Source organism: Falco rusticolus, chromosome 4 (genome assembly GCF_015220075.1).
Source record: "Falco rusticolus isolate bFalRus1 chromosome 4, bFalRus1.pri, whole genome shotgun sequence".
NCBI classification, from domain to species: Eukaryota; Metazoa; Chordata; class Aves; order Falconiformes; family Falconidae; genus Falco; species Falco rusticolus.
The window spans coordinates 74,166,596-74,188,325 of record NC_051190.1 but is presented as its reverse complement, the minus strand read 5'-3'; the positions used below and the strand labels follow the sequence as shown (position 1 = coordinate 74,188,325).

The 21,730-nt window shown below is 41.0% G+C and overlaps 1 protein-coding gene across 9 annotated transcripts in view; it reads right to left on the bottom strand.

The window, feature by feature from the left end:
- Positions 1 to 3,905: 3,905 nt before the first annotated feature.
- The window catches only part of ADAM22 (ADAM metallopeptidase domain 22), a 135,081-nt gene continuing 117,256 nt past the window's right edge, over positions 3,906 to 21,730 (bottom strand). For 3 of the 9 annotated variants that reach the window (XM_037385251.1, XM_037385253.1, XM_037385255.1), the window contains 4 exons: positions 21,476 to 21,542; positions 16,069 to 16,155; positions 8,130 to 8,253; positions 3,906 to 6,829 (listed from right to left, as the gene is read on the bottom strand). In XM_037385251.1, coding sequence (XP_037241148.1) covers positions 6,809 to 6,829; positions 8,130 to 8,253; positions 16,069 to 16,155; positions 21,476 to 21,542 — 299 coding nt within the window. In that variant the 3' untranslated portion in view covers positions 3,906 to 6,808. Of the gene's footprint in view, positions 6,830 to 8,129; positions 8,254 to 16,068; positions 16,156 to 18,234; positions 18,346 to 21,475; positions 21,543 to 21,730 lie in introns of all 9 variants that reach the window. The other 6 variants (XM_037385252.1, XM_037385254.1, XM_037385256.1 and 3 more) reach the window with 3 other exon arrangements.

Below are 21,730 nucleotides of genomic sequence, written 5' to 3'. Positions count from 1 at the left end.
TTTTTGCCAATACTAGCTAGCCCAGACCCAGTGGTGAAACACAGTTCTCCTTGCCTCTACATGTTTTTTAGTTTTTTACCAATAAGGGCTAGTATGAGTGAAAAAATAGACCTTTTTTTTTTTTTTTTTTTTTTTACAGCAATGCCCAAGGTAAACATTAGCAAAAAAATGAAGCTGGCAGACCCAATTAGTATATACCACCCTGAAAGCTTTGCTGAAAGAACTAGTCATATTGTAAATAGTGTTTTCTCCAGCAGATTAAAAAGTCTGAAATGCTTTGCTATTCTGAAAAAAATACTTTGCATTTATGCAACGATAAAAATAAGTACTGTATTCTATAAAAAACACTACCTATTGTAATATATCTTTACCCTTAAGAAAAGAAAAATGAGGTTATATATTCACAGTTTGAGTATGTTCTGGACTGTATTTCCAAGCATAAAATTACACGTAGAGTCTACACAGGCAGTGAGCAGGAGTCCTTGTACCAATAATCAAAATAAATCAGCATTTACTGTTATACAGAGCCTTACAATATTGCATGATAAGCTGCTCGCACCACTACACTTACAAGGTCAGTCAGACCTATATACATAATTTCTAACGTGGTTGTAAAAATAGACTTCCCATGCTAAAGTTAGAATATATAAGGCCTCATGTTAAGATTTTTTTTAACCAAAACTTTATTTTTTTATTCAGAGGAACACAGAAACAGAAAAAATAATATTAGCTTGTTACTTTGACGCTTTATGCTCTAGTAATTAAAAATAGTGTAAGACAGACACTTGTACTTCTCCCTTAGAGAATGTATTTCTTTTTAACTGCTCTGTGCTTATTTTCTCCAATCTTCCTCATCTCATTCTGCATTATATTGCAATCACAGCCTGTCTACATAACAGAAGTTTTTAAATAGTTTAAAGCTGGCTTAGCTAAAGTGATTTTGAAACTGGTGTAGATTGGATTTTAGAGAACTGAAAGAGCCAGACCTGGCTAGGTGAGCCAATTTTGAAGTCAGGAATAAAGTTTCTCAAGCGCGAGCAAACGACCACATTTCTGTGTTCTGAACTTATTTTTACTGCTTGTTTTGGCTGCTTGGCTGAGATAGCGTACTAATGCTGACTGTTGTAGTGCTTCTCTAAATAGTTGCAGAAAACTGTTGTGGAATGACAAGATACACTGGGTATATAAGCTACTGTTTCCAAAGCTTTGCATCAGCATCCATACTTGAGGTACCAGTATTGTTTTTTGGAAGCTGCCTTGGAAACTGCTCAGGTCAAAGGAGTTTTTTAGTGTAAATGATAGGAACTATCGCTTCCTTTCCTGTTCTGGTGAAATCACACTTCAAAGAGTCCCGTCTGTATTGCAGCTATGGCTACACAACCAGTTTCACTGTTTCCTTTTTGCCTGCTCTATTAGGGTAACATTTACGTCCACACAAGAATGTTATCCCACCACGCAGTCAGGGGATGACAAGCTGTACATTATGTGTGCAGTTTATTCGTATTTGTCTTCAGGAAATCTGATCAAAATCAAATCCCATATTGGTGATAAATGCCACCTGGTTTGGAAGCCATGCAAATAGTGGGTCATAGCTCAGCACACTGATGGATATTCCATTCTGGGCAAAAAACTGACTTCAGAGGAGACCAGGATGCTCATGCTCTTTAAAAATGAGGTAAATAACCTCTGCATTGTGGTTGATGACAGCGGCCCAAATTGTATGCTACCGATAGAGATACTCAGTTGAGAAAGAAAGGGATGATCTTCAAACTTGAAGCAAGAGAAATGGGACACAGCACAACTTTTAGGTTCACAGCCTTGGAGATTAAAGAGGCTTAGCCTTCAGCAATGCTAGAGGGTAAGAAAGCCATAGGATGGCTGAGCTACCAGTTTTATCAGTTATGGTTTAACCCCAGCCAGCAACTAAGCACCACACAGCCACTCACTCACTCTCCCCCCACAGGGGCAGGGTGAGAAAACTTGTGGGTTGAAATAAGAATAGTTTAATAATTGAAATAAAATGTAATAATAATTATGATAATAAGAAACAGTAATGAAAAGGGAAGTAGCAGACAGGACAAAACAAAACAAAACATGAAAGGCAAGTGATGCAAATGAAAACAATTGCTCACCACCAACCAGCCACTGCCCTGCCAGCCTTTGAGAAGCAGCCCCTACTGCCAGCCTTCCCCATAGTTTTATGGCTGAGCATGAAGTCATACGGTATAGAATATCCCTTTGGTCAGCTGGGGTCAGCGGTCCTGGCTCTGTCTTCTCCCAACTTCTCGTGCCCCCCCAACCCACCCACGGGTGGGGTGGGGTGAGGAACAGAAAAGACCTCGACTCTGTGTGAGCGCTGCTCAGCAATAACTAAAATATCCCTGAATTACCAACACTGTTTCCAGCACAAATCCCAAACACAGCCCCATAGTAGCTACTGTGAAGCAAAATTAACTCTTCCCCCAGCCCAAACCAGCACTCCAGTGCAAACTGCACGAAAGACGTGAGGCTCCATCACCTACGCTGTAGGAAGAGCAAATGATGTATTAACAGCACTGGAAAGACCTTGTCCAGGACACTGCGTGGAAAGGCAACTAACTTCACAGCTTTTTGATCTCGGCCAACTTGCACAAGAGGCTGTTAGTGCATGTAATTATCATTCATGGAAATGCTTTTCAGTAGGAGCAGAAAGGGACTGGAAGAGAAGAGAACAGGAGCTTGTTGCGTTTTGCACTGGAGTGCGATAATTTTGCTCACAACAACTAGTATGGGATTCAATGACAAAGCAAGTCCTAAGAGCTAACTTTCATTCTTTCATGTTACATCCTAGCCTATTAATGAATGAAATGGCTGCAAATTTCAGAAGAATTTGTAGTATATGCGTACCTGTAATAGCGTATGTACCTATTCTTAGCTCTGGTTTTGAAAACGGTTGTCACATTGGTGTTGACAAGACCACTTGGGTCACTTAAAATAAGCAACAGGAATTCACGTGAGAGGACTTCAGTACACTAGCTACTGACACAATTTCTTTCTGATTTTAGCTCAAAGGTCTGTTTGTTCATCAGCACAATCAAAATTATCTAATGAGTACATCAGCTTAGCAGGTTCAACATTTCATAAGTCAGGAACTCTTAAATCATTTGGAAGTAGCTACCTTCAAAGTCAAATCATACTTTAAATCAGGTAACTGGCAAGTAGTGACTGAAGTTCAAAACTTAAGCAAAGACAGGCTGTATAAAATTACAACCTTCTTAAAACAACTTATTTAAATCAAAAATATATGTAAATTATCAATCACAACCATTTCTAGTATATTGCCTGAGTAAATTCACCAGAAGTCTACCATATGGATTACTGAAGTTCTTATGTCAACAAATCCAGAATTAGCAGGTAAATTTTTGTTTAACTCTGGCATCGTTGTGCAGCATTATTATTTGGATACGATCTCTATTTTCCAGTCTCCATCAGTTAGTCATATTAATTTTGTTTTAAATCATAGCAGATTCTTCTCCCACACTGAAAAACATAACACTAAGTATAGCTCATCCTGCAGGTCCTGCATTCATATGGACAGTTACTTCTATTTGAGAAGAACTGGTAACGTCCCCACTTCAATAGGCACCTGCAGCATAGCTGGCAATAACTAGTTCATTTCTTAAAATTAAAAACAAAACAAAAGCATGAGTCCCCGTGAGTCAAAATGACTGAGCTATCTTATTGACAATACAAGTACTCTACTTTAGACTGGATGAGGTATTATGCGGCAATTTGTATTGCTATTGCCAGTGTAACTACAACGGATAAAAATATTTGCAATCTTCCAGGTTATTGATCTGGCAGCTTTCTGACACACTACATTTTAGAAGTAGGAAACCACAGAATGTAAGCAAACAATTTCTCTCTTTGACCTTTGCTGGCTTCAGTGGCTCACAGCCCTGCCAGTTCAGGTTTTGTGTGACAAGGTCTCCAAGTTACCAACCTGATGCAAGATTCTCTGCAGAAGAATTTTGCAAACACCCAAGCTCTGTGATGTTCTCACTCTAGACAGTCAAAGTGGAAGTCAATATTTATTTAACTTAAAACTTAGTGCTCATAACTCGAATTCCTAGCTCCAAATGTGAAAGTGACTGTTTAAAGTTACACTACAGACGTAACTGTATCATCATATGCTACAAAGGAATTACACCAAAACAAGAGAGAAGCCGAAAGTACATACTACATTGAAAACACAGTCAGAAAGCCATTTGTTTGCAAAACAAGAAGCTATGAACATTACACAAAGAGCCAGTATGTTATAGCCGGTTCTGTCTGCCAAATCTTGCTGCTTCTTGATAAGGCAAAACGGAAAGGGAAGAGTAAACAGTGGTAAACATAAAATACGCACAGAAATCTAACAGGATTATTCAAAATTACATGCCGGTTTGTATCCAAACAAAATGCCATAAAAGGCACATGATGAACAGTCCCGTTACTAAAGACAAGATACTAATATGGGAAGGAAAACCAGGTAACACGGCAACCATCAGATTAGCATAATGTCCTAATGTGGGTGACCTCCTTGACGGCCCTGCTCAAGGTTCAGTGAAATCAATAAACAACATACTGATTTCAAGTGATTATGGCTCAGACCCTAATTTCATGAGCTACATGCTACCAACTACCTTTAATCCAGTTACCTACACTCAAAATAAATCTTTGCAAAAAATACTCTTCAGTGCTGATGGATATTCACTCCTCACAAAAGTGCAGAATCTTTTCCTAAAGCAAATACAAGTGACTGGCTCCTTCCAGATGGTCTGTCTGCATCCACTACCGCTCACTCAGATTTGTCTTTCTCCAGAATACTTACCAGAACCTGTAGACTGTGAAGGAAAATCACTTCAGCGCCAAGGCCAGTATTATGTCATTATCCAACATACAGCCTAACCATAAAATATAGTGCTTCTAAAAATCTTATATACTTTACAGTTGCTGACATCTTTAAACATTTCTTAATTTAATCTTACATATATCTGACTTTATCGAGAGACTTAAAAGTTAAAAAAATATATTAAAAGGCTGCAAGTGTTGGATTCACTTATTAAAGGAAACACATGAAAGAGGTAGAAGATTCAGAAACACCGAAGATGTTCCCATTACAATAATACCTAATTGATCATACGGCTGTTGGGCAAGGTATTCAACTGCACCATACAGAATTGGGCGTTTTATTCTGCAATAGTACTACCTGAAGCTAAGAATTAGTCAATTTCTGAAAGCTGGAGAGAATTATAAATTGATTTAATATAGTCCAGTTTCTTACTGACCGAAAATTCCCAATCAAGACTTGTTTTACAACAGCCTTTAGAAGTCTCAGGTGTTAGAAATCTAACCATCCACTTATACACAAGATTAACATCTTCACAGTAAAGGGTTTGTTCCCCACCGGTTTTTTAGGCTAAATTCACTTGTACTCGGTTTAATGCCCCCAAAAATTGCCAGGGGGGCTTCAGGGGCAGCAAGCATAGCATTCAAGCGCATGATAAAGGCAATTCCAGTAACAAATAAAAATTAAAAGACAGCAATGAAACTGGCCGCTTGCCCAGCACTGTTATTATCTAGTGCAGTGAAACCATTATGCTTCCCATAAACTATGCCTTGCCGTCTAGAACAGTGTCTGAAATGCTCTATCAAAAATACACAGCAACTCTCACTAGAAGGACTTCACATCACCACATTCTGAATTGACAACTTAGAAATATTCCCAAATGTCCAGTAAGTTCGGAGTGCGCGTTACTTAAAGGCTGTCTCTGTTGTCTGCCAAATCATTCTTAATTACACCTGTGAGAGGATACACTGGTCATCTCACTGAACAAGGGATTTTAGCTGGTTCCTCTTACGATGACTTAAGACAAAGTGCTGTTGTTTCTGCAGCCTGCCTTACAACTGAGATTGTCAAGACAGTATAAGATACTGAAAAGACATTAGAGATTTTGGTCAAACACCAGTTTCTGAGAGACATGGTTTACAGTACTGTACCTTCTGTATTTCCAAAGATGTCTGCTCATAATATTAGAAAATCTGAAGTGTGATGATGTTAGTCATGACTGTTTCTTTAGGCATTTGGCAAAATACGCTTATGTATAACAGCTATTTTTGACATTATCAAATGTTTACATATATACAATCCCTATACTGAGATTATAAACACATAAGGTAAAAAAAAAAAAGATATAATCCTTGTTTGACATTTGTGTCAAATAGTTCCCTTTCAAAGCTTGAAATCCTGTCACAAAAAAATCCTGTATTTCTTACTCCTGCATGCTAATTTCTACTACAGTATGTTGTTTATCCCTTACATGTGGAAAGTAAAGAACACAAGGTTCATGGGTTCATGCATACAGCATACAAGTTTACATCAGCTGGGCTCTCCAGGAGGCGCATTCCCAGTTCCACTCTGGTCTGACTTGAGACTGCAATAAACCAGTGAAAAAACTCTTACGTGGGACTGGCAAACGGACTGCAGTTCGGATTCTAGGTAAGTGTACCTGTGATCATGCGGAATAGCCTTGTCATGTCCCTGTTAGTTGTTATGATTTTGGTTGTTCACCAAATCCATAAAATACCAGTAACAAAAAAGAAAGAAAGAAAAAAGACTGCTTTTTTCCCTTCCAGATGACAGGAGGTTCTCACTGTGATCACGGGCATCTCTGTTGATCTTTCGAATTGTCTGAAGAGCAGTTGAATGTGCAGTGACTCAGTGATGCTGAGTTTCTGTAAAATTCGAAGTAAGCAGTTCTGATGTCACCCCAGGAAAACAGTGCAGCTAAATGGATGTCTCCCATAGCTGGAGAGGGGGAAAAGGAACACAAATACGCACTGAACACCAAGATAAAACTGGCTGTTACCCAAAGAGTGTGAGGGGCTTGTTTGGGATACTGCATCTGCATCACTTGGGTCACCAAAGCTATGCTCTTGGTCTCCCAGCCTCTCATGGGTATCTGTTCAGACCAAAAAGTCACCAGACAGTGTCAAGCATTTCAGCATGAATTGCAGTCAGCATAGTAAATGTCCACAGCTGGGACTGCAGAGAGTTTGAAGGAAAAAATTCAGTGTAGCTTCAAATATGTGCTAGACAACTTTTACCTTACAGGTACGCTAATGTTGCTGTAGAGATAATTTCCCACTCTCTTCTGCCTAACTCTGCTCTGAGCAGCATGACTTTCTGCCGTGGGGTTGAGCTGGTGCCAGGGCAGCTCCAGGGCTGAGACACACCAGTGCAGCCCTGTCTCTGGGCTCTGCTGGGGGACCCTGTGCCACACCTCACCCAGCCTTCTGTCCCAAGCAGGACTGGGGGCAGTAGCTTGCAGGTGCCCTCAGCAGCACTCCACTCGCTTTTTTTCTTGACAAAAAAGGACAGAGCAGCAACGGGAAGCTCATCTGCATCAGGGACATGAACTAAAGCTATCACCAGTAAAGCCCCTAAAGTAAACGTCGGGAGTTTTTTGTTTATTCAAATACCTGCTATGTCTGAATTGACACAAAGGAAGCAACAGCCAGCGCTGCCTTTTGGCATCAGCTAGAAACCTCCCCGTGTGGAGCATCACGTTCCAGTGGTTCCTGCTCACCCTGGGAGGGGGGACAGGGGGGATTGGGTCACAGCTGCAAAGTCCCTCCAGGTCTGCAAGAGCCTGATGCAAGCCCTCCCCCTCCTCCTTAACCGGAACTTTCCATAAAGCTGGAAAGCATCTATCCCCCAGCTTGAAGGAGAGCTGCTGGCAGTGTCAGTCCCCCGGCAGGGTAAGAGGAGAGCCAGGCATACCGCCTGCTCCAGGGCTGCCTGTCCTCCGTAGCCCAAAGACTGCCCCAGGCACACTCTCAGCTTGAAATAAGACAACTAGTGAAATGTGGGCTTCAGGGCAGCGTTAAGAGCAACCTGAACAGGTATCTGTAAACACAGCCACCGGGGCTGCCCTGAGCACCGCCAGAAGCTCAGCCTTCAGAAGCTTCTGGAGTTAGGGGTACAAAGGAAATGCCACTGCTGCTCACACTGTCAGCCAAAGGTGCTGATCTGCCACACTTTCCTTTTCAAAAAGAACCAGTAAATCAAGTCACTGACAAAATGCACAGAGAAGAGGAACACTTACCCTGGCACTTTGCCTGTTGGCTTTTTTCTCCTCATCAGGAAGTGGTGGCATCGGGTAAGGGTATTTTCTGCTGGAAGCGATAGAACCAGTGGACGAAGATGGAGACTTTGCAGGGGACAGTGTCCTGAGATGTTGAAACACACAAAATAAATGTGATGTTTTCGGGTCCTAGCACTGCAACAGCAACTGCCATTACTCTGAAGCTTGGTTCAGAACCAAGTATATAGCTTATTATTAGCTCAGTATCAGGGGGGATAAAGTTGTTTGTTCAGTAGCCTAATAATTTCATGACATGAATAAATGTATTTATAGCTTTCCGGAACTCTGGAAGAAAAAAAAAAATCCTACTTCTGATTAGAACTGCATAACAAAACTGATTTCTTAAACTGTTTTATATGGTACTGTAATTAATTGTTATAAAATTAACAAACAGAATCTGCAGTTGAATAAATACAGATCTAAACGATAGACATGGCACTATGAAGCCTAAATAGAAACAGTAATTGTATAAATACAAGCTGAACAACGTCTTCTGCCAGTGACTAAATGGCAATTATCAGTGTCTTTATGAATATCTTACGCATCTCCTATATCGATATAAACACAGCAAATAAATCTATTATTTTATAACACATTAATTTACACAAATGCATGCACTTGGAGGCCAAACTGTTAGTTGTGAAGTAACAAAGGCATATACAAAGTGCTAATAACAAATTATTATACATGCAAGCATCATACAGTGCATATTGTTCCAGCCAAAGAAAGAGTCTGATGAGAATATACAAAAATGGACTGATTAGTCAATGGCAATCAGCATTTCTGTACAAGGTGAGTAGAGTAAGCAGGAGCAAGTAAATGTTTGTATCACATGAAAGGCATTCTTTTCATGTCAATAAGGCAGCAGCACATTATTGACTGAAATTTTATACCCAAGAAAAACTCTTATGCTTCTGTTTTGAGATTCTGCACTTTTCCCACTTGAGAGGTTTCTATCAGGCTTTAAATCTGGGCAGAATAAAAGGGAAAGAAGCCTCAAAGTAGAAAATTTGAGCTACACTAGCCTTCTTGTTCTGTTTCGCAGACTAACGGCATTTTTCAAAGGAGGCCTCCCACAAGTGCAGGCACATCACCCAGACCCTCCCTGAGCACTGCTACCTACTAATTTCTGAACTTACACATCCCTGAAGATGGAGAGTTTCTCTCAGTTTCTACAGACAGGTCTTCCAAGCCTTTGAAATTCAGCAGGGGGGCTGCATGTTGTGCAGTGATAAGCACCATTGCCAACATCACTGATACCAAGAAGCCACAGCAGCCACCCCTGGCAGAGCGCCCCGCATCCCTGGCTCTGGGATTTACAGGATCAAGTCCTTTCATCTAGAGAGGATTACAGACAAGGCAGGGACTGATTTGTGTCTGGAATTGCTTTGTATCTCTATTACTAAGTGAAACTCATTTACCTTTAAATAATTATTCTTTATTTTGGATTAGTGTATCGTTTTGTTGTACCTGTAGCTCCCTACAACAGCACAATCTCTGGTGTCCTATACAAACAATGACTGATGGTAGCCACGAGCAACAAGGTGTCAACGGAGATAATATGGTAAGAGCTCTCCAGTCTGGCTCACAGTGCTCTAATGCCTCATGTGGTAGCCTGTTCAACAGCACGGTACAATTATCCAAACATGGAAGAGTACATCCTTCAGCACATGCACCTTGATCACCCATTAAGATGAACTGGACATACAGGAATGTTTTCAGGAAGAAAATTTCAAACAGCTACTGAAGTGTAAAACAAGGTTTTGTATGTCCAGTGTCACAGATCTGGGCACCAAAGCGCACATGCAAGAAAACAGGTTATTTTTACCAAAAAAATCCAGGGAAAAGTTCTCAAAGTGCTCTGCTGTTCACTGCCTGTACAAGTCCTCTCATCTCTGCCCACACTTGGACTGATAAGGATCAACAAACTATTAGTGAATCCAGAATGGAAAAAAAAGAAAAAAAGGAGAAGGAGGGAAGATGAGAGCAGATTTTACATATTATTATTAATTATCCAATTATTCACTAATTTTGCCCCACAGCTGCAGCAGAATTTAAGATGTTCATGTTTAAATTAATAACAATGCCCCTGGAGATTAGAAGCAAGGAACTGGGGGTGCTGGATCTGGCTTGGCGAGCCCCACCAGAAAGCTGTTTATATAGGTACCACAGCCAGGAGGTGGCACGCAGAATGAAGGCATCTCCCATCCCTTGTGTCACAACATCGCCTCCTGCACACCACAGGCTCTTCCCACCGGTTATGTTAGGCACCGCAAGAGAAGGCCATGGTGAGCGGGAAAGCCACAGCCTATCTATCTGTCCATCAGCCTGAGCATGTGATCCTGGAAGGAGCAGGAGCACCCCAAGGATGGGGCATCTTGAACATCTTCCCTGCACAGCAGGTCCTCTGACCAGGATGCCTAACCAAGCCTTTAGCCAGGCAGCTTTGCACCATAACTCAAACACAATGCTGCCTTTTCAAAAGATTTTGAAGCCCATACCTCCAGTGTAGCTGCCTCCACGTCCTTCTTCTCAACCCCCCCTTTGTGCTGCCTGCTCAGCTGCGGTTTGCACACCTACCTGATGTGCCCATTGCTTCTGACCGACCCGTGCAAAGGTACAGCCAAATACACTGAGAATGCAGTTGCACACTTAGAGAAATGACCTTGCCCTCCCCTCACAGGGCCTTGCCACTGATGTCTGCTACACAATTGCATGCTGGGTTTTGTCATCTTTAGTGCCATCTACTGAGACTGTGAAAACATACCACTACTAAGTGTACGCTCACAGATCTTACAATGTGCCTTGTGTGACAAGCATAGTTGTTTGAGGTGGTTTTGATCAGCTTTCAAGTTACGCCCTGCAACTGTGTATGTGCTGTGTATCCCAGATTTCCATATACTTTAAATGAGAAAGAGCCAGGCATGACCTTTCTCATTTACAGGATGGAAAAAAGACAGCATTCAGGGACACTTGCAGGTAATGCTGGGATTAAAGGTAGGCAGAACTTTGCAGTTTTGGTCAAGGGTGGGATCCACTTAGCTTTCACTGGGGTGTTAGTTCTCCTGCTACCAAATCCATTACCTTTCATGCCAAATGTCACTTCCAGCTGCAATTTATACAAGAAACTAGGACCACGTTCTGCCCTGTACACACAACAGATTCGGCGGTTTTACTGCCATCCCCAAATGAAGCCATGCACCTCAATGCACTGCAAGAATTTTAATTTCTGACCAGAAAGCAAGATGTGGCCACTTTGTCTCCATCTTTCTGTCCTGGAAGCTGAAACTAAGAGTGTGGGGAGACCATGCTGTGATTCACAAGAGAACACTGTGGCAGCAGGAGGACATCTGCATGCACTCCCCTGCAGCCAGGCACCTGCCCACTCTCCCTTCTTGTCACCTAAATGGGGAGAGTGCTGGCCCACAAGAGATGGTGTGAAATGCGTCACCTGGTCACACAACTAAATGTCTTGCGACTCCAAGTGTTATTTTAGCCGAACTCCAGGCAGGTGGCCCTGACAGACTGAACTGTTCATAAGCTGTGCCTGATTCTGTTTTGCAGACTGAAAATAATTCAATGAAATCCAACTAACGTTCAACCTGGTGAAAGCATTTCAAGCCCAAATGTTGATACTATCAGCCTAGCCTGACCTTTACTGCCACAGGTTCAGCTCTTTGCAGGACATCATCAGCCTAAATTATCCCACGTTAGGTAGTTGGGATCTTCTAAAAACACTTTTAACATTTTAACCTTTTAAATACAGTTCCTTTTAAAAACCACAGGTGTGCACAGGTTTCCGCTGAAAGTGCAGCAGCAGAGGAGAGGCTGCAGCACGTGGGGGGCTGCAGAAGAGGCAAAGGCTGTGGCTCAAGCTATCCACCAGAAGCACTGCACAGCCGTGCCTCAGGAGCAGCATTCACACACTTTAATGAACCATTCTCTCTAATTCTTGAAATGAAATCCTGATCCTACTGATGCCAACAGGCTTTTTTCCATTATCTGCCAACAAGGCCAATATTTTGCTTCGGTTCTAATGGGGAAAACTTTTTTTCCCCCCCCCCCAAACCCAGTCTAGAGCTGCCTTAGCAAGAGCAGGGAGCTAATGGCTCATCACAGCCCTGGCCTCAGCTGGATGCTCACGGAGGAAGGCAACAGACCTGGCAGAGCAGATGAATCAACTCTGGCTAATGATCAGCTAAGGAGGAGCTGAGAAGAGATCAAGGAAGAAGACAGCAAAAACACCAAAGCACATTAAAAATAGGAGTGAAATGATAGCCTGTTGTCTCCTCCCTTCCATGTCCCTTCTCAGTGCCCTTCTGGTATGCGATGGCCATTTCTTCCTTCTGGGTATGTGTCCTGGATCTCTGTCTAAAAAACCTGTTTTCTTTGTAAACTATTTTTATACTTAAGCAACTCCTACAGAATGTAAGTTGCTGTAAATATTTGCATCAAATCAAATATAGGTAGCTCAGTGGTTCAGAAGGTGCCTTCTAGGCTTTTTTTGTCTAGAATTAACTACAGAAATGCCACATTCTGGGATTCTGACAGTTTATTTTCCCATACCATCATGGTTCCTGAGTCTTTCAAGATTCAGTGAGGATTTCAAGTAGTCTTTAACCTTATTTCATAAGGTCAGTCTGTGCAGTAGCCACTGTAATTGGTAGTAACAAAAATAAGTGAGAGTATCAAACTGGTAAAACAGCGGCTCTTGCAGCAAAGTCAGTATCAGGAGAAGACTTCTTGCCTGGGTTTATTGCTGGGGTTACACAGCTGTGGCCTGGCACGTAAAATTAAAATCTAGCCTAGACTTTGAGCAAGAAAATGAGATTTTTCTGTAAAGATCTTATTTTCTTACAGAAGGGAAGCCCACAGCTGGGAGGTTTCTGGCACCAGAGACAGCAGCTATTATTATTACCATTAATGAAAAGTAATTATATAGCAATACCCATCAGACCTGCAGACTAGAAAGAAAATTAAATAACTAGGACAGCAGGTGTCAGAGAGAAAAATTTTCATTTATACAGGATTTTTTAAGCTGATGGAGGAAGCCTCTGTGACAACTAATATCTCTATTTTCTGAAAATCTGCAATGTTCCTAGGAATTGCAGGGAGTGTTTTTGCCTTTTTTCTTGATTCTACTTCAACTCTACCTGCAAGAGCACCAGTCATCGAAACATTACGCCTAAAACTATAGGGAGACAAGCAAAACAGCACTGTTACTTTCAGGACATCTTTAAAAGAAAAATCAAAGATGATTAGCGACAAAAATACCACTCAGCTAATTATATGGTGTAAATGTTTTATCCTGGGCTATGATTCCTAAAATGTAGTCTCAGCTGGACAGCCTGACTTCAGCCCCACCTTCTGATTTATGAAACAAGATTTGTTTTGTTTTGTTAGTGAATTACTTCACAGTTTCAAAACCCAGCCATATGATGTTCAGACACACTGTTCTTAGGAACAATGTTTTTTTTTGTCCATGACAGATTAATCAAAATTGCACCTGAGTTTTGGAGAGAAACTGTTCAGTTCAACCTCTCATATGCCCATGGCAATTTATCCCAGAAGATCTGATCCTTTGCCTTCCATAATATGGCTGCAGAATACTTCCCCATGGTTACCTCAATTAATTAGGAAATACAGGTTTCTAAATTTATTCTAGTTTCTCTCTCATTTCTAAAGCTACTGCTGCAGGCAGTGATTAGTAAGTTTCTATGGTGTAAAATTTTTAATTTATGTTTCATCTCTGCTGATACAGCAGAGCCCTTAAACTTCAAATGGGTCAGCTTAATCCTCATCTACATGCAAAAAATTCTTGGTTTATATCAACCACAATTAGAAATGTGACTCATTCAGTGCAACAGTCAAAAACTCTCAGGGGCAGGGTATGCTCCTATCAATTTAATCTAGTTACTAAATTAAGATATATGATATTAAAAGATGAAAACCAAATTAAGAGTATCCACACAGGAATTAAAACCTGTTTAACTAAACCATTTAAAGTAACATATTTTAAACTAGTGCTATCTTCATATTCCAGCAATGTCTTTGTTTATTACAACCACAAAGCTTCTGATATAAACACCCTGAAAGACAGCTGTGGGGTTAGGTTATGGTGGGTGACTGATGGCCTTGCCTGAACAGTAAAGGTCAAGAAGGTATTTTTAGGAAAAGGTTTGCTAATAAAAACACACCTCATTTTCTAGTGTTGGTTTGACTAATTTCACCTTCCAGTGACTTCGGGTCATTATCAGTCTTGGTCTGCTAGTCTAAAGGACATCCCACAAAGATTTTGCTCCATATGCAGCTATGTGGATTTCACGATCAGGTAAGCATTTAGCTGTTCCATGAAACTGAACAGCTTGAGGCCCTGCAGTCCCTTCTAATGCTTCTCATGGCTTCTGTCTCCCCAGTTCTTGAGCATGCTTGTTGAACTGCAGACACCAGAACTGGACCCTGTATCCCAATACTAAAACCAGCCGTGGTAGAACTACTGGACTCACAATACACCCTGCCTGAATGTCCAAGCACCAGCACAGAGACCTGGCTGATGCTGGCGGGCACAATCACAACAACCTCCTGTAAGCAATGGCTTCTTCTGTAAGGGATTTTCACTCCTTGTTCAGGACAGACATCAGGACTGGCAGGCGTAAATTTACCTCATTTGCCCTATTTGTTCACTGAAAAGCCTTTGTGATTCACGTCTGCAGCTTTGTGATTTAAGAGCTCTTGACAGCAAACATAAATGGTTTTAAAAAGTGACAATTTTATGCTCTTGTAAGACTTTGGGACATTTTTAGTTCTAAAAATTACTGAAGTCCCACCCTGCTATTTAATATCTACCAGTGTCACTACTGGAATAGAAGTGTTTCATTAGCATCTTGTGATACAACTCCATCACTTTTTTTTTTTTCCCCAAATGCACACTGGACATATTTAGTATATGTTTCTGCAATTTGCACTATTATTGGGTCTACTTGTGTAGCAAAATTACTGCTAAGATTCTATTTACTTGTTCGTACCATCCTTCACTCTTTTGGATAAAAAATTTTGCTTTGTATTCTTTTTCTTTGTGTTTCTACAATTCTTGTTTCAGCTTCATTTTTGATATGTCAACTTAAAGCTTCATGGCTTGCTAGCTGATTTTTTCAGCAAAGATGCAACAGTCTCAGCTGTGGGATTGTGTCTTCTAGGAATCTACTAAAATATTCTCAGTTTCCTGCTTCATGTAGAACAGAGAGGCCAGCTTCATGCATGCTTCTTCTCTTTAATTTGGAACGTATCAAATAATACACGCTTTCCCCTTTCAAAAACAAGTAATATTTTTGGTTGAACCCTACACTCACTTGTAACAGATTCGTTAGTGGTTTGATAAATAGAGCACAGGGTATATTCTCATACATTTAATTTTCCAATTACAATATATGAATTATTTCATTGTAGGCTGAGCGTAAAATACCACTACTTTTTATTCTTTTTTCATTTAAATTTTAGTATGCACTATATAAGACAGTGGGTAGAGTCAATGTGTTATGAAACCACTTGCCTCAGTAAATTACATTCTATTTAAGTTAATACTATTTTATTAGTGATAAATATGTCTCATGCCCATAAAACACTACTTGGCATAAAATGATGAGAAAGCTACTACAAGCTATAGATGATGGTGGGAACGCATGCACTACACACATCCTTTTCAATGGCTTCATTAAAACATTCAGGAAAAGAATTGTAAATTGCACATGAAGCCAAAAACAGACATCAAAATGCAGCAAAAAAAGAGGGGCCCTTTGCACCTACAGTAACTTGTATTGATTTATACAAGGTAGGAGTCCCAAGATATTTGTATATGCTGGAACAGCTCTTAAAAATTATATAGAATTAATTTACAAAATACCTAAAGTATGGTCCTTCAGTGTTTTTATTCACATCTTCTACCCACTTAGCTACATTACATTCTCTTTTGAACCATGGGTTTAAATACCTGCAGAAAGCAATGGAGGGAACAGAGAAAGCAGAAGAACAAGAATAGAAAATCTGAGAACACACAGCACAAGCTTAGCAAGGATGTCTTCATCCCCAAAATGCAAGTGAATATGGCAAATAAATCAATACGGATGTTGGGTGAGGACTAGGCAATGTGTACAACTGCATGAGAAAATCTGACCTATAACAAAACTCATATGTTTTAATCTGGAAACTCCTTGGGATACATCATTCATTTAACATCTTAAGGGTAAAATTCACTCCTGTGCAGAGGGCCAGCATTAAGCTCATGGTTTGAACTCCTCTCATGATCTCAGAATAAGGATGAAGGGGCATTTGTGCTCCAATCCTGCTGTTTGCTTCCATCTAGAATATATAGCAAGACATAAGCTAAATGAGCACAGAAACTTGGGCTTAGCCCTTTCTACAGGAGTGAATTTCAGCCTTGGTGTGTTAAAAGGCTCAAATCATTTGCCACTACAGTAGTAATTTTTACACTTGGGTGCAAATAACCCTCTGATTTTTCAATGATCATTTATTCTGTAGGACCACGTGAAGATTTACTGGAGGTGGGCTGCAAAGCTACCTCACATTTTACAGAAGTAATCTTGATACCAAAACCACACTTTCTAGAAAAAGTCTGAGCTACATACTCATATTAGTTACATGGAAACTATGAAATAAAGAGAGTGTTTAATTATCTGGCAGTAATATTACCAGGGAAGAAGATAATTTTTTGTAACTTGTTTCCCTTAGCCCCCAGTAACAAGCAAATTCCTTTGGCTCTGTCATGTCAAGAAAAAAAGGGCAATGCAGAAACAGGAGTCTGCCTGCTTCAATTTAAAGTCTGTTCTTGTATAAGAACGGCAACAGTTTAATGATTATTTGTGATCACCACCTTTATATAATAGAGAGTAGCGCACTCTGAAATAGGAAACAAATTGTAACCAAAGAAAAAGGGAAAGAAAATTCCTCTTTACATTATTTTCAATATTTCTAGGCCAGTTCTTGCCACCCTTATTTATAAGAGTGACACCAATGACCTCACACATGGGAACAGGCCTCACAAGGGATTGCTTGGATGAGTAAACTTTGGGCTAGATCGTGTTGTTCAACCCCCACCATATTTCAAACCACGTTGACGACAAAAGCGGCAGCACTTTTTCAACTTCTTTTGCTCCTTTTTTGCTCTGGAACTTCTCCTCCCCGCCCCGCACAAGCACAGCCACAGCTCTCAGAAAGTACTCGCCCTCAGCCACAAGTGCTTCTAAGTAGCTTCCTCAGCTTGCTTATTTATCAGGAATCAGGAGTGCTTTATGCTTTCCAGCTGGGGCTCTTAGAGAAAGAAATGGTCAAAAGTGGTAGCACAGCAACAGATGAACCAAAGTGAAGCAACAGGCTGACGCCAGCATCACCAGGAACTAATAAACTTCTGCTTTAGCTTTAATTAAAGGTGCAACTACACAGTTTCTTGTACTTGCTGCAGTACTTTTGACTTGCTTTTTTTCATTTGAAACAGTCTTTTGGTAACCATGAAACACTCCCAATCTGGCTTCCTGTATTACAAAACGAAGTGTAATGTGGTACCAAAGCATGCAGTTGTTGCACAACCGTGTTGCAGGGTTTCCTGGTTGTATTACAGACCGTCGTTCACCACCTCAATTCATCTGTTACAGAAAGGTTAAACTTGAGTTACTGCAGATCACTACGCGATACCATTAGAAAGCTCTCAGGCTGATCTTCCTGGCCACGTGTTCTTTAGCCGTGGCAGAATCCGCATTTTCTCAGAGTGAGAAATTCCACTTTAAAACACAAGTGGCCTTTACAGGTAAGCCTACAGCTAGACCAACAGCTCGATTTGGCTTGTAGCGCAACATGCAACAAGGCAAAAGACCTGGGCTCAAGAGTACTCGTACTCCTCAGGCTGGCGAGGAGGAAGGTTAGCTAGCGCTGCATCAGCAGGAGCACCTCCAAGCAGTCACGGTGCTTTGCCGCAGTGAAACTATTGTATACTGAGGGAAGGGACTTTTTACGGGATAAAATGGCAGCCCAGAATGCAGGGGCAGGTGAGACTGACCTGTGATCCCGACTCCCTGTTTGGGGGTGGTCAGAACCCCCTGGGCTTATGCCTTGGGCCGGGATTTGGTGGGCGAGAGAAAGCCCAGGCTCAGATGCATGAGTTACCCTGCTGCAAAAAGACAATATATAACAGAAAGTCTAAACCAAAGATGTTTGTATCAGTTACAACAACGAGGAAGACAAACGCTTACAGGAAAAGCAGTGCAAATTAACAAAGGTCAGAATCACTATTTGGCATAACGTATGTTCCCTGGGACCCGTTTTAACACAAGCTTCCCAATTAAACTGCCAGCTTATTCAGAAAACTCTTATTATCATTCCTGGATAACCCTGATTTCAGTAGAAAAATTGTTATCATCAGGCCATTTCATCAACCCTGTTTCTGAAAAAGCTGCAGAAACATTTGGCCTGTTGCCATTCCTTCTGCGTGAACTGAACCATCTGCCTTTAGTAAAGAACACGTTTTATTTTAAAACATCTAGAAACAATTAAAACATCTCAAATGAGCTTTAGCAGTCTCCATAGAGCTATACACTTAGCAGAAGCCTTGTTCATGTATCTGTTAGATACAAGGGGTCGAAAAAAGGTGTGAGCAGAACATTTTTCAGGAACTGTCTGATGTGCTTGCAACCCTCCTGTCAGCGTTGCTTCTGAGGGCAGCAGAGCTCAAACCTTGCTTAGCTCTTAAGAAATTTTTCTTAAATGATTAATGGCATGAATCTTTACCTGGCGCTTGGCTGTATGCAAAGAAAAAACCCTTGTGCATAATGTATGAAGTTACTGCAGACTCATGCACGTCTAATACTTTTGTAGGCAACTGTACTAGTGTGCACCTGCTTAAAAAAAATAAACAAATTGAATTCTGCACAAGGTATGCCACAAATGAACCTGATTTTCTAGTGGTTAACTACACTTTCTCTATTACTAACAGGAGACCAACAGTGTTACCCCTTTCCTTCCATCTCAACAAGTACTTTTCATTGGACTCCCAGGGGGCACACAGGTGGACTTTCCAAATGCCACCCACCACTTCAGAACACAATTCAATATTCTTCAGTATTTCCCAAAGAAGGTAAGCAGGTAAATTTGGGGAGAGCTTTCATGTATTCTGAGGCATCCTCAAAGCAGCTGACATTGCTTTTTGTTTTCCTAAATGAGTAAATGCTGGCCAGGATTAGATTATTCTCAATTTTCTCTGCTCAGAAATGAAGTTTTCTCTCTAACCACAGCCACTGTGCATTCTCGCCAGTTCTCTCCGTTCCCACAAAACCGACACTGCACATGGAAAATTCAGTGGGAACTCTCTCTCCAAGGGGCAACAGGCTTGCCAAAGAGACTCAGGCAAGCCATGCAGTCCTGTGCAGCCCAGGACAGAACCCATCAGGAGAAAAGAGCATTTTCCTGCCTGGCAGGCCTCTCCCACGAACACACACTGTGCACCATTCCTAACAAACTGCTGCACAGCCCCTGGGAAGTACAAACCTCCTCCCTCTAGCACCAGGGCTGCTGTTGGGTTGAGAGACTGTAACAAACAGCAAGAAGGAAAGCAGAGAATTAGGTGAAAATTATAGGACACCTTTATAACAAACAAACAAAAATTACAGGGGAAAGGATTTCTAACTCACACACTCTCTGTCTACCCATTCATTTAGTGCTCTGAAGTTTTCAGAGCAAATGTATAATACAACAGCTGAGCAGCACAGAGGAAAAATATGCCCATTGAGGTTTTTTGCTTTTACTGAAAACAATACTCTTCCCATGCAGTTACATTCACTCTAGGCTAAAAAGAGCTGATCTGGTTTTATCCTTTGTGCACCAATTCAGCCCCAATGTACACCTCTGCTGAACGAAAGAATAATGGTATCATTAATTTAAAATATTGTTTTAAACCAATTTTAAGAAATACAACTGGAAAATGAAGGAAAGCACAGGACAAATTTCTAAAGAAGAATGTGCAACCTCATTTGTATTCTTGGCACTTTGGTCAGACCAATTTTGCTTTTATCAAACTGTCTCAAGCAAGGAGAAAAGAAAATGAGCAAAATAAGGTTTCAGTAAAGAGTTTATCAGCACAAAGACCAAGAGCACAGGGGCACTTGACAGATAAACTGCTCCAAGGAATCTAGGGCTAAAATTTCTGGTTCCATGTGGCCATTTTGACCATGCAATGTTATAACTGCAATGTATCAAACTATTATTTCTGTAACTTGTAACAGAGGGTCTTCTCTATAAACTTCTCTGAGTCTACTCACCTCAAGACAGTGCACTGCAGGTGGAAGAAAAGTTTCAGAACAAACTCAAAATCCCCACCCCAAAGAAAGCAGGGCCCAGAGAGTAGTTAGCATTATTAGTTTCCAGCAGGGTTGGTATCAAGCCCATTTGCCCATAGAGGTGCAAAGTTAGTACTAATGATACAGGGAATGGGCACTGTCATCGCCACCATGGTCAAAGAAGGGGCCATTCCCGTGTGGCGTAAGTGCTGTAAGAGCAGGCCAGTGCTAGACAAGCCAAGAGATGGTATTTCCAGCCATTCACCACTCATTCACAAAGGGAGCCTGAACCAGCAGGTTTAAGTACATAAAAAAGGCTCTCTCCCTACAGGGAACATTGCAGGCAGGGGCTCTTTAGTATATGTAGCCAATAAATCAGTAAGGAAAAAACTCTAAGCCATACTGGAAAGGTGTGAGGATCAGTCACTTGGTAAGGGCTCTCATTACCCATTTATTGCAGGGCTTACTCAAGACTGGCTGTTTCAGGCTTACATCAATAAACTTGAGGGTACTCTCAAAGCAGACAGATAAGTCTCCTAAAACCTCCAGGAAAGGATGCAGGGATACAAATCTCTAACTCTGCAATGGCCCAACCCAAGGTGAAGACAAGGGTAGAAAACAGGTTATCAGAAATTCAGTATTGAACCAGGATACACTCAGCAATGGCAGTTTACTGTAGACAAAAGCCTGCAGTGATGGTGCAGGCTGCCATCATCATGGGGAATTGCTATGGGAACGACTGTGAGGAAGCCTACATAAAAAAGAAAATTGATAGTTAATTTTTAAAGAATACATAAAAAGAGGTTGAAATACATTAGCCAAACCATTTATCAGATATCAGTCAGCAATCAGAATGGGCCACAGAGCAAAAATGCAGCTATCTATTTTTCAGTACTCTTAATCTCCATCTAGAAAACACAAATATGAAAACTGTAATTTTTGGCTTTGCTTTTATAAGTTCAGACTTACTCAGTTGAATTAGACCGTGGCCTAAACCTTTTGCCTCTGACTTTCTTTCTGTTTCCTCCTATATTACCTGAAAGAAATCAAAGGATAAAGAAGATGGTAAAACAATTTGAAACTCACCTGCATCTCATGCCAAACTCTACATTCTTTTTGCATCTCCAGCAAAAATGTCGTTGCCTCATTAGCTTTAACCATTTAAAATTCACAGGTCAGTCCCTCTTGATTTACCTCAGACCAGCTAAACCTGTCACTTAGGTG